This window comes from Neltuma alba, unplaced genomic scaffold (genome assembly GCF_004799145.2).
Source record: "Neltuma alba isolate B1F8T4 unplaced genomic scaffold, ASM479914v2 tig00013512_pilon, whole genome shotgun sequence".
In the NCBI taxonomy this organism is placed as follows: Eukaryota; Viridiplantae; Streptophyta; class Magnoliopsida; order Fabales; family Fabaceae; genus Neltuma; species Neltuma alba.
The window spans coordinates 113,963-131,877 of record NW_021637734.1 but is presented as its reverse complement, the minus strand read 5'-3'; the positions used below and the strand labels follow the sequence as shown (position 1 = coordinate 131,877).

At 37.6% G+C, this 17,915-nt stretch overlaps 2 protein-coding genes across 3 annotated transcripts; both read right to left on the bottom strand.

Moving 5' to 3' along the window:
- Window positions 1-4,053: 4,053 nt before the first annotated feature.
- LOC114737956 (cytochrome P450 71A3-like) lies at window positions 4,054-5,723 on the bottom strand. The gene is made up of 2 exons (XM_028925962.1): window positions 4,827-5,723; window positions 4,054-4,668 (listed from the first exon to the last, which is right to left on the bottom strand). The coding sequence occupies exons 1-2, from the start codon at window positions 5,721-5,723 to the stop codon at window positions 4,054-4,056; spliced, it is 1,512 nt and encodes a 503-aa protein (XP_028781795.1).
- A 4,970-nt stretch (window positions 5,724-10,693) lies between these two features.
- LOC114737959 (cytochrome P450 71A2-like) lies at window positions 10,694-17,915 on the bottom strand. Of its 2 annotated transcripts, none has more exons than XM_028925965.1 (2): window positions 16,845-17,915; window positions 10,694-11,590 (listed from the first exon to the last, which is right to left on the bottom strand). In XM_028925965.1, exons 1-2 carry the CDS (start codon window positions 17,760-17,762, stop codon window positions 10,976-10,978), a joined length of 1,533 nt encoding a protein of 510 aa, XP_028781798.1. In that variant the 5' UTR covers window positions 17,763-17,915; the 3' UTR covers window positions 10,694-10,975. The 2 variants fall into 2 exon arrangements, with proteins under 2 accessions (XP_028781798.1, XP_028781799.1); XM_028925966.1 differs by lacking the exon at window positions 16,845-17,915 and adding an exon at window positions 12,002-12,900 and having other exon boundaries at window positions 10,726-11,590.

The window sequence follows — 17,915 nt, the reverse complement described above, 5'->3', positions numbered from 1 at the left end:
TTTTGCTGGTTGTAGATTTGGAATACCATTTGAATAGCAGAACAAGGAAGATGGGGAATATAATAAGCGACCATGTGCGCCACAACATTGAGGTGTTGTCCTGCACTATGGAACTTGTCATAAAAGTTGACATCTCTCTCTCTTCCTCTTGTGTTTGGTCAATCAAGTCAGTCCTATCTGTTTGTTAGATGGACGGGTTCTCTCAATCGCATACAATCCCCTGCATTAACCAGAACCCACATAGGTTAAGAATTTTTTAGCTTTTCTCACCCGTGTATGTGTATGCCCACTAAAAGATTCAAACATTACAGACTAGACGATCATGTTGTGAGAGATCAGAACGCACCTTCACTGTCAAGTTTGACACAGCAAATAAAAATTTTCTCCAATTTTCGTACCAGCAAGTTGTCCAGCCCTTGCCACCACCTTACCTAAAGCACCCTTTTAACCATGTTGTTCCACTAGTTTCATATCTGCAGATGCACAGAGCTAATAAGTCATTAACCAATATATGGTTTATCATCGATATCTTAAAAACATGCATTCCTCAAGAGAGAGAGATATTTAAATTAATAAAGGCCGAATGAGATCAGAGAATATCTTTCCATGATTTGTCAATATCCTGTTAGTACCCATGGTAACAGATATATAAACCCCAAAGCATAAATGCTGTTAGCAGGAAAGTTTGATGCATCAGTCCACATCGCAAGAATACCAATAATATCGATGGAATAGGAAAAAACTACTTGAAAATTTCATAAGAATTTTAATTGCTTACATAAAAATTTCATAACATAAATATATATATATTGAAAATCATGTGCTTTTAGTGCAGTAGTTTGAACTTTCAACGTAATTACACCTCTCGTCTAGACCACAAACCAAAACTAGTCCATGCAAATAGACATTTCCCTTACTCTTTTACTGCAGAAAAAAGTGATACGTGGCAATTGTTGGAACTATCAGAGATAACTGGTAACTACTTCAGTTAAGTAGTTAACAGACTAACGTAAATACAGGACCAATGAAGAAGGATAACTAGTTTGGCCATGATACTCATGACTGTAGTAAAATTTACACTATTTAAATGCAGTTTAATAGTTTATAGATTTAAATTTTTAATTTGGATTTTTAAATTAAAAAAAATCTTAAGATTAAAAGATTACATTTGTTTTGAATTACATAACTGTTAGAAAAGATATTTTTCAGAAAAAATTAAAGTTTAAATCTTAGCCTTCCACAATTTATACGGTTGGAATTTGCTGAGCATCTTAAAAGGAGGGAGGGAGGTTTGCACTTTGCAGTCCAGAAATTGAATAACGTAGTACAGAGCCTGCAGAGAGAAATGATAACATAAACGGAAGAAAACCCAAATCGAAATCAAAGATAAGGAATCTACGGAAACAAGAACAAAGAACCACAAGAGTGTGGAGTCTGTCATGAACAGACGGCTGAAGAAAGCTCGCGGGAAGAGAACTCGCCGCGTCGTCGCAGGTGGAGGTCCAGCAAGGACCTTCCGTGATAACGTGATTATCTCAGATCCCTGTTCTGTTCCGTGATAAGCAGGATTGCAGAATTATTGATGAAGGTGGGGGGTTGACCTGTCCGCCAGATTCCGGTTGGAGGGAGAGGTGAGAACCGAGAAGCTGGAAATAGTTTGAGAAATGTGTCGGACGGAACTCTTTAATTGCACTTTTAGACATATGATAGCTGGAAATTTTAAAGGGGGCGGGGGGGAAAAACTAAAAAGCAAGTGAAACGATGAGTTTTGAAGGAAAGTATTGATGAAAATGTACTGGCCAGCTGGATTCAATTTGCATGTACACGTGGAGTACTCTTGCAACGAAAAGAAGAAGTAGTGAAGAGTCAAGTGGCAGGATACGTGGGTAGTTCTTTTCTCTGATCAAGAATTATTGAAGTTAAAAATTTAAGAGGAAGATGAGACCAGATGGGGGATATGGCATATTAGAAAATTTTCAAAGGGTGTGGGAAGAGACGTGCACACCAATTGACTCTCGCTTTTCATTTTTTCTGTCTCTCATTTTTGGATTTTTTCTCGCTTTCTCCGCCAAACTTTCCGTTCGCACTGGTTCGTCAAGGGCAAAACAAATTTCAGGGTCTACTAAAGCCACACCTACAATCATGAGGAGCTGAATCTTCTTCTTGGAGATCAACCGAAGCCTGGACTCATGAAGCTTGAAAAGGAGTTTGCTCCTGCGACAGAGCTAGCCAATGTCTCTAGCACTTGGAAGTATAACGATAAGATTAAAATCAACCCTATAATAATTACAGGATTGGAGGGTGTACAAATGATACATTATGGGACAGAAACTGGCAGATTCGAGTGTTGTTGTTGAGATGCCTAGAGCTGGGAGTCAGTGTGCTAATTGTACTGGCCAAGCTATATAGTTTGGAATTTTCTATTGGCATTTTATGTATGGCATGTGATGGGGAAGTCTGATCTGCTTAATTCGCTGATACGCGTTGGTCTTCTTGGGAGCTGTGTTCCTGTTCTTCATTGAATTCACATTTTTATTTTGGGCTCGTCATCCTATCCTTCTGTTTAAAGAAAACATTAGAAAATTTTGGTTAAATGAGTAAATTTTCAGCTCGTAATCCGTGAGATCTCAGTTTTAACTCCGTTAGCCCAATTCACATGGTTGGAAACAAAATTCACCTCACATGTTAACTTTGTATTTTATAAATCATGATTAAAAAATTATTTTTAAAGAATTTTACTGTTTGAATATTTGACATCCTTCCTTTCGATCATTATAAAATCCAATTTGATTCTTAAAAGGTGTTTGGTTCAATAAAAAAACATTTTTAAAAAATATTCTTACATAAATCGAAATAAATTTTTTCTTACATATATATTTTATATAACGTAAAATTATTTTTAAAATTATAATTTGATTTTCATTCAAATCTTCTATGCCTAAGTGAAATATAAATGATTAGTTTTGCATGCGTCTCTGTTGTTCGTAATGGAGGATCAGATTATTGATCTCTCACTACTTGCATTATATGAATCAAACACTGACTTTTTATGTTAAGTTGTCAATTTTCCTTATTCTCGTGAATTGTGATAGTATACACGTTCCAATTTCAGACAGTGGAGTGGTAAGGGTGAAAAATCAAATGAAATTTGTAAGTAATATTGTTATATAATGATAACGATTTGATGAAGACTATATATTCTTGGCCTGAGATGTGATGAAGACTTGATTTAGATAATAATTTTTCTCTTCTTCTTTTTTTTTCCCGGGCCAGAAGGTCAGAAGGAAGTCAAATCCTTTATTAAGACGCAGAAGAAGAATTTCAGTCCCCCCAAAAAAAAAGACGCAGAACAATTTATATTTTTTTTCCTTCTAAAATCACATGGAAAAAGTCGTCAACAATTAAATGTAATTAAAAGCTACCATTAACACTTGAACGGGGCCACCTTCAGTGTCAAGGCTTGCATAACACATTACGTTGAGATGAGGTTTTATGTTCACAAGCTTTGGCTCTACTGGATGCACTTGTTTCTTTTGAAAATCCTTTGACTCCATGCAAAATAATTTCAAAAATAAGCAACTGAATTAATATGTCACCGTACATTTAAAAGTTATATTAAAAAAATCATAAAGTGTCATTATTTGCCTTTTTTAATAATGGAAAATTGGACACTACATGCTTGCAGGTTGCAGAAGAAGAAATAAGTAGCATTGAGATTATTCTTTTTAGTTTTTAAATGAAATGTGACATAAATTATTTGAAATAAATAAAAATATATACATAAGAAGTACCCCTTGTGATTATATTAAAGGACAAGAGTAAGGTGGAGTATAAACAGTACTCATATATCAGGGGATAAGCCTTTCCCAGGTGTTTTATTTTTAATATTACTATGCTGCAAAGTGCATTCAGATATTATAGAGAAAACACTAATAATAGTCTCTCTCACAAAGTCACAACTCTCTCACACTATTCTTCCCCATTCTACTATCAGATATAGATAAGCCTTACACACATTCATTAAAGTATTAAATGTTGGTCCTGACATGTTGGTCACTTGTTACGTGGCAACGCAACTACCTGAAGAGGTACCCTTTTATGCACAGTGAGCCCAGCTGTTTCAGACATGTCCAAGTCCTTCCCTTGTTCTCCGTTTGGCAAAGACCAATCAAAATGGAACACAACGTTTGCTATCACGAGCTCGTTCAACGCCATTGCAAGTTGTGTTCCAGGACACCCCCTTCTTCCTGCTCCAAATGGGATCAATTGAAAATCAAGTCCTTTATAATCTATTGAACTGTTCAAGAACCTCTCTGGCTTGAATTGTTGAGGAGTGTTCCAATGCACAGGATCTCTTGCTGCTGCCCAAGCATTCACAGCTACTTGAGTCTTAGTATCAATGTGATGGCCAAGTAGTTTTATTTCTTGCATGCTTTCTCGAGGCATTAGTAAAGGAACTGGAGGGTGTAAGCGAAGTGTTTCTTTCAACACTGCCTTTAGGTAGGGCATGTGATCTGTATCCTCCTCTGTTATTATGTGTGATCTGTCTCTCTTCACATTTTTAACCTCGTCTTGTAGTTTCTTCATAGCATTTGGATGTTTTAACAATTCTGTCATTGTCCATCCTAAGACTGTGTGTGTGGTATCTGTACCTGCAGCAAACATATCCTGTAGAATCAAATTCACTAATAAAATAAAGTATCGGTGAATAAGACATGAGTTTCTTAAAAATACATGCAAGACGGTAACTTAGGATCATAATTTACAACACAGCAGAGACAGACGGCACATTTTTCGTTGACCAGTTAGAATATGAGGATTCTTACCAAGATCACAGCCTTCATGGCAGATCTGTCAATGGGAAAGCCAATGGAGTTTGTCCTTTGAAGCGAAAGCAAAAGGTCCACAAAATCATCATCGCCTTCAGTAGAATCATAGGCTTCTTTTGGACGATTCATGTGCCCCTCAACTACTGCCTCCAGAAATCGATCAAACTCTTCAGCCACTGCATGTGCTCTAGCGTAAAAGCCATTCACATGACCAAGCCAATCAAGCCAAGGTATATAGTCCCCTATCACAGAAGAACCCATTAGCTCTCCAAAGTTGTCTCGTAACTCCGTAAATTTTCTCCCACTTCCCTCGCCATATTTCCTGCCCAAAGCCACCCTGCTGCAAACCACATCGTTCGCAATCGATGAAAATAACTCGCTCAAGTTCACTGATCTGTTAGCAGAACAAGCGTGCTTGATCTTTTCCATCATTATGGAAGTTTCTTCCTCTCTCACACCGCGAAGGGATTGAACCATTTTGTTACTCAGAAGATGCAACACGCAGATGCTTCTTAACTGCCTCCAGTATTCTCCACATGGAGCTGATGCAACGTCCTTGCCATATAATAGCATATCGAACATTTTAAGCTTAGGCCTGTTTGAAAACACTAGATCATGGGTTTTCATCACCTCGCGAGCAGCTTCTGCAGAAGAGACTGCAAGTACTGGTTTTCTCCCAAGATGAAGAAGCATCAAGGGGCCATACTTCTGAGCCAGAGAATGGAGGGTACGATGAGGGTACAAACCTAATTGATGGAGATTTCCTATCACTGGCAATTTTGGTGGAGAAGGGAGTGAGCTTTTGCTGATTGCAGACTTGGAATACCATTTGAATAGTAGAATGAGGAAGATGGGTAAGATAAGGAGCAACCAGGAAGTGTTGTCTTGCGCCATGGAACTTGGCAGAAAACTTGGCATTTTCTATCTTCTATCTTCTCTGTTAGCTCTGAAAGCTTGAGGTCCACTTATATATACACTGTAGCTGCCGTTTCTAATTACATGATAACCACATAAACCTGCGTGGGATGATGGGAGAATGATCGCACAACCATTTCCAACTAAGGCAGTGGAATTTTGATATCAAGGCAAGTTTTTTTCCCCCCCACTTTTCTTGGTGGCTATCCTGTCATTGTGCAATTTGAATCATTCCCACTTCATTACGCATGGTATAAATGGCACCTTTAATCTTTTTGTGGTGATAACTTTTACCTAAATGCAAAATGTTAGAAATTTACGTTGCATACGGTTCCATGGAACGTAGAAAAGAAACAGATAGAGTCGAGAGTAAATTACCTACCGTGTTTTGATTTGACAAGATAAAGAAGTTTACGTGAGATCTAAACACCTCATCGTCAATTAATAAACGATACTCAGTCGTGCGAGGCTGAGAAACTCTCACGCTATATCTTGTTTGCAGTCGAATCATCATGGAATTTAGCGAAATATAATATATCAGGACAGGGGGGCGGTGGGTAAGTATTACTTCGATCTGATGTTGCATCCATGTTCATTCTCCCTTTTGTGGTTATCGTATATTTTGAGATGAGATTGAACTTCAGAATTATAGGATACAAATAGTTGCGAGAACCTTTTGTGGCAAATGATAGTGGGAGGATCGTCATTCAACTTTTAATCCTGAAAGAGGCATATGGATGTATGGCTGAGTGTGACTGGTCCTAATTTATCTTAGTCTATCATAACGTCCAAGCCTTGAACTTCTGACCCACGCTAAACTATGTTTGGCCACGTTATACTCCTACACATTGTTCTGCTTTCATTCCTCTTTGAAACAGAGAGAAATGGGAGCAAAGCAATATGTAGTAGTCAAGCTAAGAAGAAGAGAGAAAAAAGCGGACCAGTTTCAATACCCACCACTTTGATAAATACCATAAGTTCACCGTATCTTAATTGTTCATATCTCATCTAGATGGTTTGAAAGAATATGATTTCTTTTTTTATTTGTTTAAAATAATTATTTTAATATGTGTACAATTTAAAATAGAAATAATCTCTTACCTATTATTTTTTCAAAAACTAATTTTTCTATTTAAAAATATTTAATTAAAAATTTTAAATTTAAACCATTTAAATCACATATACACAATCTAGATCTAATGAGTTTAATATATTTTTAACTGAAAGTGATTCCAGAAAAAAAGGCATTTTCATGAGCGCAGAGATCGAGAGGAAGAGGACGCTTTCTTTGTTTTCTTCTTGTTCCTTGAGCTATCCAGTAAACAAGTTGTGCTAGAAATTGATTGTGCTTCAATCGGCATTTATGATTTAGCTTTCTTCTCAAAATTTGTCGTCGTGATCAAAATTGTTTACTCTCGACCGCCCAAACTTCCAACTTTGAGGCAAAGGACCGTGAATTTAGTTATTCGTAGACAACGATTAATTATATTTTAAGTCATGTAAATTAATTAATACTATACACAGACTTTAATATAAAAACTAATTCACTAAAACATATTAAAAAAATTTAATAAGTTAGTTATTTATAATAAATAGGTTTTATCTTTTATAAAATACCATTACAAATAATATATATTAGGATTAATAGTTTATGGAAACTTTTAACATATGCAATCATTATAAGAAGTATTTTGAAAAAAAATAAATAAATATAGAAGACAAAGTAGATTATAGTCTTATATTTATAACCAAATTAAATATTAAACTAGTTTTTATATTAAGAAACGGAATTAATATATACACCTGCAAAATAAGATAAATATAGTGCAGATCAGGTCATGAGTGCAAAAATCTAAAACAATTGACAATATAACAGCCAATTAAATTATGTTCCATTTTTTATATTATTCAGTAGCGGAACAAATTCATAAAACAAAGAAACAACAAAGCGTGTGTTAATCATGATTTTTTGTTGGATTAAATTTGTTCAAATTTAATAATAATGTGAAATATCATCAATTAATGAGAATATTTACTTTATTTTAAGTAATTAATTAATCCTAATTTAACATTACGAGGTTTTGTATCAGGTTGAGTCAAGCCCATTTGACTAGAAGGGCTGTAAGTCTGTAACCTCCGTAAAGCCTGTGATGGTCAGAAGGATTTCCCGCATAACTTTTGAACCCCGAAAAAGAAAATGGTAGATATCCTCGTTTGCTGTAGTGGGCCGTCGAGCTTTCGCGGTTAATACTCCTCCGATCCTTAATATATGACTCAATTTTTGAATTGGTTTTGATCCTAAATATAAGATCCATTTTTTATATTTATCGATTTTCTCTAAATTACCCCTATAGATACTCCATCAACCATAATTAAGTAGAAGAGGGAGATGAGGTATTAAGTAAGATGATTATGGTGTTTTAGGAAAAATGTGTCACTTTTCCTATAATTAACTAACTTACCTAACTTCCTTAATATAATCAAATTAGTTAAATAGGTCTTATATTAAGGACCGGAGGAGTATCTCATAACCCGACCCGATACGCAGGAGTCAAGTTTTTTTTTTTGGGCTACAGAAGAGGCTTAAAGCCAAAATAAACTAGACAATATTGGGATCACATCCCATACAATCTTCCTGCACGAGAGCCCTTAAACTAGTCGGGCAAGCATCAAAAAACTGAGAATGGGAAATTCCCATTTTAGCCAAACTATCAGCAACCTTGTTACTTTTCCTCGAGATATAGTCCACCTTGACAGTCCAATCAAACTGCAGCATCTGTAGAATCTGAATAAAAAGAAGACTGGACTTGGTACTTGAGTGGTGAGTATGGAGCTGTTGTACCAGGAATTTGGCATCTGATTCCAGGATGACATTTTTGAATCCAAAGTCCCAGGCTAGTTTTAACCCCCTATAAATGGCCCATTCTTCCGCCTCTTGTGCACTGCAGATTCCTAGTTCTTGGGTAAATCCAACAATCCAACAGCCCTTAAAGTCCCGAAGTAAGCCTCCACAACCAGCTTGAGATGAGTTCAAAGCCACAGCACCATCCACATTTAATTTAATCCAATTGAGAGGAGGTGGAGTCCAGGAATAAGAAGTTCCAGCATCACGATTACCAATCAGTTTCGCCTTGCCACAAATAGTGTTCATGCCATAAAGTTTACCACATGTCCTCAAATAAGCTGTAGGATTAAGTGGTTTCATAAAGTTCGTGTCAAAAGCTACCTTATTCCTCCAGCTCCATAATTTCCATACAGCTACTCCCCAAAAAGTATCCCAACTCTGGCTGTGGGAATGTCCCATTTTAGTTTTGAGATTAGCAGCAATCCAATCCTTCAAAGAGAGGGAGAAAAAGGATTGTACATACTTACTTTTAATATTCTCCATCCACATATTTCGAGCAAAATGACAGTCCCGTAAGATATGTAATATATCCTCCGTTTTGTCTTGACAATAACCACAAAGGGGTGAAGTATGAGCCCACGTGCTCCTCCATTCATTTGTTGGCAGACGATTGTTATAAGCTCTCCATAAGAAAGTTCTAATCCTCTCAGCTCCTTTCCACTGCCAGATCAACTTGAATATTGGGTCATATTTATCAGGAGGCCTTGTTTCGATCATTTGGTAGGCACTCTTAATGGAAAAAGAGCCATCTGAAGTACCTTTCCAAGACATCACGTCATATCCTGCACTCTCCATAGGTGGCATAATGCTAATTAGCCGCTGTAAAACACTATGGTCCACAATAGAATTAAGTTGCTGAAAGTTCCAGGTGCCATTAAGTATCCAGTCTGCAACAACACTATCGTTCTCCTCTTTGGTGAGAGGTCGTAGGCAGAGATCTTTAATTCTCTTATCCGTGAATAACCACAGATCATTAAAAAAATTAATACTCATCCCATTTCGAACCTTCCAAATTTGTGTATTGTGAGTTGTGACCCCCTCTTTTTTTTAGGACGCATCCCAATTTAGCCTACGAATATTACAGTCGACAATTGGGCCAAAAATGGCCAGCTCGCATTGGCAAAATACCAACCTGCTAAAGTACGGGCTACTTCAGCCCGCACTGCTTTGAGCCTGATCCACCACGGGCTAACTCGTAGGTTGGTAGGCTAGCTCTTTTTTTTTTTTTTTGCCCCCCAATACAACTCCTAATATATTATACTACCTCCGGTCCTAATTATAAGACCCAGTTGACTAATTTGAGGAGATTAAGGAAGTAAGTTGAGTTAGTTATTTGTCCTAAATAGGTGTTGTCTTTCCTAAAATATCCTTGCTAATCAAGTGTATTGACTAAAACTATCATCGTTAGAAGGGTTACTTTGGGAAAATATGTGTAAATATGAGAGATAAAATAGATTAGGGTCTTATATTTAGGACCAAAATAAAAGTCAAATAGGGTCTTATATTAAGGATCGGAGGTAGTATAATATAGTTGCAGGATTGTAACTGTCAAATTTCATATGAATATTGCCTCATACATATCATTGTATATGTAATTAAGCACTTATATATATACATAAAAAATCTATTTAATTAATTTGGATAAGGAAACTAGTTAAATTAATTATTTAGAAAAAATATGTGTCAGTTTTTCTAAAATATCTTCTTAAATTATAAATCAATCCTTATATTATTTTATTACAACCCAGTACTTAAGTTTAAAACTCTAAGGGGGTGTTTGAGTTGAAATTAAACCATGGTTTCAAAAGTGCTTTTATGATATATGAAGCAAATATGTGAGGAGTTTGCCTTATTTTATGGAAAAATGTTTCTGAGAAGCACTTTTGGATGCTTCCAAACACCTTCTAAGTCTAATTTTAACATTTCAAACTAAGTTCAACCTATACAAATAATAATTTTTTTAAAAAAAGGCGGACTAGGGCTACTTCAACCTGCATCGCTAACCCGCATTATTGGCTCTACTTATGGAATATTATTACTGTTTGTTTTACTTCACATGTTACAAAAGTCACATGATACCAGTTTAGAATTTGCCACTCTCCGTCAAATCACTTTTTATATGTTCATCTCTAACACAAGAAATTACTACCTCATGTCTTAATTATGAAACCTTATTTATAAGGTCTTATAAATAGGAAGGAAGGTAGTATATTTTATTTCCACATACAAATTTTATTTCCTAACAAGAAGCATCACATCACAAAATCATCACCACCATTTGTAGTATCAAAGGCTTCTTTAGGAGGACGTACGATTCTTGTGGCGTTCACTTGTTGCGCGGCAACGCAATTCCCAGAAGAGGCATCTTTTTATGCGCAGTAAGCCCAACTGTTTCACACATGTCCAAGTCCTTCCCCTGTTCTCCTTTTGGCAAAGACCAATCAAAACGGTACAAAACGTTTGCTATCACAAGCTCGTTCAAGGCCATCGCAAGTTGTGTTCCAGGACACCCCCTTCTTCCTGCTCCAAATGGGATCAATTGAAAATCAAGTCCTTTATAATCTATTGAGCTGTTCAAGAACCTCTCCGGCTTGAATTCTTGAGGATTGTCCCAATGCACAGGATCTCTTGCTATTGCCCAAGCATTCACAATTACATGCGTCTTAGCACCAATGTGATGACCAAGTAGTTTTATTTCTTGCATGCTTTCTCGAGGGACTAGTAAAGGAATTGGAGGGTGTAATCGAAGTGTTTCTTTTAACACTGCCCTTAGGTAAGGCATGTGATCTATATCCTCCTCTGTTAGTGTGTGTGATTTGTCTCCTTTTACATTTCTAACCTCGTCTTGTAGCTTTTTCATAACATTTGGATGTCTTAACAATTCTGCCATCGTCCATTCTAAGACTGTGTATGTGGTATCTGTGCCCGCAGCAAACATGTCCTATAAAATCAAATTCACTAGTCATGTCTCAAAATGAATAGGACACGAGTGTTCCTTGAAAATATAGGCGAGGGGGTAACTTGGGACCATAAATGCGTATGTGTGACGATAGACCTAATGACATGGAATATTCAGAAGAACCAGTTACCAATTTAACTAAATTGCTATTCAATTAGAACACGTATTGCAGAAAGTGAAAAATGATATATATATATTTTGGAGAAAAATTAGAATTGATATTCACACACAATATAACTGTTTTCACCAAAAAATTTTTTTTTCCCATTTATAATAATTAAGTAATTTACTTAGCTCCCTTAACCTATACAAATTTATTAAGTAACTCTTACAAGTAAGAACCAGAACAGTAATTTACAACACACAAGAGAGATGGTACATCGTTTTTCTTACCAAGATCAAGGCCTTTATGGCAGACCTGTCAATGGGAAAGCCAATGGAGTTAGTGCTTTGGACCGAAAGCAAAACGTCCACAAAATCATCATCGCCTTCTTTTGGACGATTCGCCTCGTGCTCCTCAATTACTTCCTCCAAAAATCGATCAAACTCTGCAGCCACTGCGTGCGCTTTACCATACAAGCCACTCACATGACCAACCCAATCAAGCCAGGGTATATAGTCCCCTATCACAAAAGAACCCACCAGCTCTACAAACTTCTCGAGTAACTCCATAAATTTTCTCCCACGCCCCTCTCCATATTTCCTGCCCAAAGCCGCCCTGCAAATCACATCGTTCGTAACCGATGAAAATAACTCGCTCAAGTTCACTGATGTGTTAGCAGAACAAGCGTGCGTGATCTTTTCCATCATTACGGAAGTTTCTTCCTCTCTCACACCGCGAAGGGATTGAACCCTTTTGTTACTCAGAAGATGCAACACGCAGATGCTTCTTAACTGCCTCCAGTATTCTCCATATGGAGCTGATGCAACGTCCTTGCCATATAATAGCATATCGAACATTTTAAGCTTAGGCCTGCTTGAAAATACGAGATCATGGGTCTTCATCACCTCACGAGCAGCTTCTGCAGAAGAGACTACGAGTACTGGTTTTTTCCCAAAATGAAGACGCATCAAGGGGCCATACTTCTGAGCCAGAGAATGGAGGGTACGATGAGGGTACAAACCTAGTTGATGGAGATTTCCTATCACTGGCAATTTTGGGGGAGAAGGGAGAGAGGTTTTGTTGACTGCAGAATTGGAATACCATTTGAATATCACAATGAGGGAGATGGGTAAGATAAGGAGCAACCAGCAGGAAGTGCTGTCTTGCACCATGAAACCTGTCACAAAACTCGGCATTTTCTCTCTATCTTCTATCTTCTCTGTGTTTGCTCATTATGAGGTCCCTTCAGACACACACACACACTTATAAACTGTAGCTGCCGCGGGGCAACCATTTCCAAATGTTGCAACGGAATTTCGGAATTAAGTGAAAGTTTTTTTTTTTTTTTTACTTTTATCTTGCTGGCTATCCTGTCATTTGGATATAATATGAACCTTTCAACTTTATTACGCATAGTACGAATGGCAATCGTTGATCATCTTTTTGACAACTTCTGTCTAAATACAAAGTGTTTAAGTGGGATACAAAGAGCTCATCGGCCCATATTTTAGCCAAATAATTGTCTGTTTTTTAATATAAGGACTAAGTATTGAATTAATTTTTGTCTTAAATATAATACATATTTATCATATTTATTAATTTTTTTAAAATTACCCTATTGATACTTACTTGACCATAATCAAGCAGGAAAAAGAGGAAGAATATTAATAAAGATGATTATGATATTTTAAGAAAAACATATTATATTTTTTATAATTAACTAATAACTTACCTAATTAATATGCCTGTGTGTAAGTGGTTGGGAATATTTCTACTCTATCTTTAAGTGGGGCCTACAACTATCTCTCTATCGGCATATGTATGGATTCTGTGGTAAAGATTGGATTGCACGCCTGCGCTGCGAGAAAATTGCAACCGGCCGTCATTATGAAATTTACGTTCATACATATCAGCATATCATGTTGAAATTGCATTAATGCATGATTTAATTTGAACATTAACTAAATGTATCCTGACTTGAGTTCAGCAGCTTTCTGTGGGATCAGAGTAAGTCCCTAATTCAAAAGAGTGCCTAGGGCTGAGCAAGCAACCCATAGCCCGGCTGCCCGCCCGCAACCCGTGAAAACTGGGCCCATTTGAGCCCGCCCAAAAAAAATATAAACGGGCGGGTTTAAATGGGCGGGTTTAAGTATTAAATGGGCGGGCTACGGGCAGAGGCACGGGCTGCCCGTACCCGCCCGTTTAGACTTTTATTTTTTTTTTCTTGAAAAATTTTTAAAAAAAAAAGAAGAGGGAATGTGACTTGTGAATTGATTGAGAGAGATTTAGGACACCTATCCCCTCTCTCTCATGAGCTCTCCTACCCCACTCCTAGTTTCCCCCTAGACCCCCCTTTTGCTCTAGCGCCGCTACTCCTCTCCCTCATATTGAATCTCAGACTTGAGCCCTCACGGTGCCACTCACCTCTCGATCGCTCAATCTCTCACGCATACGGCGGAGGCGATTAGGTGCACAAGGGACACGTCGCTCACTCAGTCTCGGCACCAGTGTTCCACGGCGGCTCTCGCCTTCTTGCCTCTGGGTCTTACACGCTCCATCTCATCGACATCTGAGCAGTGAGCTCTCCTCTTTCGTCACCTTCGTAGCACCGTCCGTCGGCCTCTTAGTCCTATCAATCTCCCTTGCCTCTTAGCCTTGTCGACGGCATCTCCCACCTCTTAATCTCGTGTCGTCGTCTCTCATTTCAGCTTCAAATCTTCCATTTATTTCACTCTTTTTAGCTCTTGCCTTTTGGGTTGACATTTATGTGTAAGATTTGAGATTACTTTCATTAGCTTAATACTTGTATTTGCTGATATTTATATGTGATTGCTGCCTTGCTAGTAAACACTGAACATTTGTTCTGTTTTAGGAAAGGTATTTCCATTTTTACGTCTCTAAGCTGCAAAAAGTTCAGTATAAATGAGAATATGATATAATATTTTCATGTCTTTCCATTCTTAAACGGGTTCCCCATTACCCGCATCAGCCCGCCCAGTTAAACCAACCCATTCAACAACGGGTTTAAATGGGTATCTATGGGTACGGGCTAACCCGTACCCGTTTAAATTTAAACGGGCGGGCTATGGGTTAGGGGCCGGGCAGCCCAACCCGCCCGTTGCTCTGCCCTAAGAGTGCCAAAATTCTTCATTTTTTGCTTGGTTTCAAATGTTTTGTTGAATAGGTCCAGAACCTGAATAAAGCAATTAATTCAGCTGTAGAAGACTCATATACGCGAACTACGACGTGCCTTAATCAGAGATAACCTCACTACTGTATTTGAGCTGTGGTTTGTGGGAACATGTGTCTGTAAATATTTATGTATCCTTTTGTTTTGTGAATTCTCTTCCGGCTTTCCAGGCACTTCTATTTCTCAACAACATCTTAATCATTTTTCCCTTTTCAACCTTGTCTGGGTACTCTGCATAAAACGACTCATTTTTAACTCATCAATCTGGTCAACCCATCCTTTTCAATCACCTTTGGAAGACAAATCTATATTATAAAACTTATATGAAGTAGTCATGCTTCTTATAAACAATGAGTTTAGCAACTCATTATCTTAAACTTCATGCAGTGCCGTGACATGCAGTTTTAGTTTTACAGGATAAACCATACAGTTTTCTTTTCATTTTTTCGGTGAACAGCATAAACCATATTACCTTATACAAATAACCTCACATTACTTGTTATGGCCTCAATTTTTTTTCCATGACTGATTTTATCTCATATTCTATAAAGGATTAATGTGCAAATTTGTCTCTGGCTATTTAAAAATTTTCTTTTAGAAATAAATTTGTTCTGAAAGTTTAAAATCATAACAATATTGTTCTATATTATAAAAAAAAACTGCCGTTAAAATTAATTACGACTCGTGAGTAATTAATTCTTTTTGTTAAGGACACGTATGTATTTCTATATTAAAACAATTGTCAGAAAAGTGGTTTTCAAATTAGTATTCTCTTTATGTTCATACCAATGTGGTGGTTTTGAAATTGTCAAGTGTCTCTGGCCCAAAAAAAAACAAAGAAAGAAAGAAATTGTCGAGTGTTAACATAAAAAGATGTGGCAATTAATAAACCTAGCTTGTATTTTTCGTGCGTTAGATTAGCATTGCTGTCCAAATAAGTATACTCATATTACATGCATGACAGTAAATTATATCCCATGTGCAATATTTAATTTGTCTCCAGAGCCACCCCATCCTACAAACTGCATGAAATATGTGAAGCAGAGTCAAACAATGCCGTCCGCCGGATCTTTGGACGCGTGTATGGCGTAATGGCCTCATTCCTTTTGTGACCGCTTTTTTGATTATTTATTGTCCACGGGAATCCTACGCTTTTCGTTTTGCTCCCCCGTACCAAAATGCAATTCAATTACATTCAAGGGGTGTAAAAAAGTGTTCTCAGTAAGAATGAATTTTTTTTTTTTACATACTTATTTTAAATTTCATAACATTATTATTCAAATTGTATTTATTTTTCTGTCCTCATGACACGTGTAATATAATCTCAAATAGTACATTCTTAATTGATTACTTTGAACTACTCGACATATTTAAAAATGGAATTGTGCTCGCATTGAGAGCAAGTTTTGTTTGTTCCCCCTTCTGAAATTTCTTGATAGTTGAATGAATCAATTACGGGGAAGCCAGAGGATAACTGACGAGATGCCAGAAGGCTCCCAGTGATTGGAGGAGAATTGAAGTGTCTCGCACTTTAAAAACAGTCATTTCATCATTCCAACATCCAAATTCTTACGCAAACATAAACTCGCGCCTCTTTCATCAAGTTTCGCTCTTTCCGATCTTCTTAGCACTGGTACGTTTCGTCTCTTTCTCTCTCCTTTTGTCTGGTGGATTCTTTCTCCTGGGTTAATATTCTCCTTTTTGTATCTTTGGATGGGTTATGAATTGATCCCTCCTGATGCTTATTGATCGGCAGCAAATATGAGTTCTTCGTGGAGTTTCATCCCGCGGCGGTTACTCTTATATTTCCTTACTCTCTGCTTGCTCATTATTTCTGTTACACTTTTTCCCCGGGGAAACTCTATTTCTGTACTGTGTTTTAGCGATTTTCCCTTTCAAATGCCCTTTATTTTTTCCATCGCTTTCTTTCCTATGCTTCTTACCAAGATCACAGCCTTTATGGCAGATCTGTCAATGGGAAAGCCAATAGAGTTTGTCCTTTGGAGCGAAAGCAAAAGGTCCACAAAATCATCATCGCCTTCAGTAGAATCATAGGCTTCTTTTGGACGATTCATGTGCTCCTCAACTACTTCCTCCAGAAATCGATCAAACTCTTCAGCCACTGCATGTGTTCTAGCGTAAAAGCCATTCACATGACCAAGCCAATCAAGCCAAGGTGTATAGTCCCCTAACACAAAAGAACCCATTAGCTCTCCAAAGTTGTCTAGTAACTCCATAAATTTTCTCCCACTCCCCTCGCCATATTTCCTGCCTAAAGCCGCCCTGCAAACCACATCGTTCGCAATCGATGAAAATAACTCGCTCAAGTTCACTGATCTGTTAGCAGAACAAGCGTGCTTGATCTTTTCCATCATTATGGAAGTTTCTTCCTCTCTCACACCGCGAAGGGATTGAACCATTTTGTTACTCAGAAGAGGCAACACGCAGATGCTTCTTAACTGCCTCCAGTATTCTCCACATGGAGCTGATGCAACGTCCTTGCCATATAATAGCATATCAAACATTTTAAGCTTAGGCCTGTTTGAAAATACAAGATCATGGGTTTTCATCACCTCGCGAGCAGCTTCTGCAGAAGAGACTACAAGTACTGCTTTTCTCCCAGGATGAAGAAGCATCAAGGGGCCATACTTCTGAGCCAGAGAATGGAGGGTACGGGGAGGGTACAAACCTAGTTGATGGAGATTTCCTATCACTGGCAATTTTGGTGGAGAAGGGAGTGAGCTTTTGCTGATTGCAGACTTGGAATACCATTTGAATAGTAGAATGAGGAAGATGGGTAAGATAAGGAGCAACCAGGAAGTGTTGTCTTGCGCCATGTAACTTGGCAGAAAACTTGGCATTTTCTATCTTCTGTGTTAGCTCCGAAAGCTTGAGGTCCACTTATGTATACAGTGTAGCTGCCGTTTCTAATTACATGATAACCACATAAACCTGCGTGGGATGATGGGAGAATGATCGCACAGCCATTTCCAACTAAGGCAAGGGAATTTTGA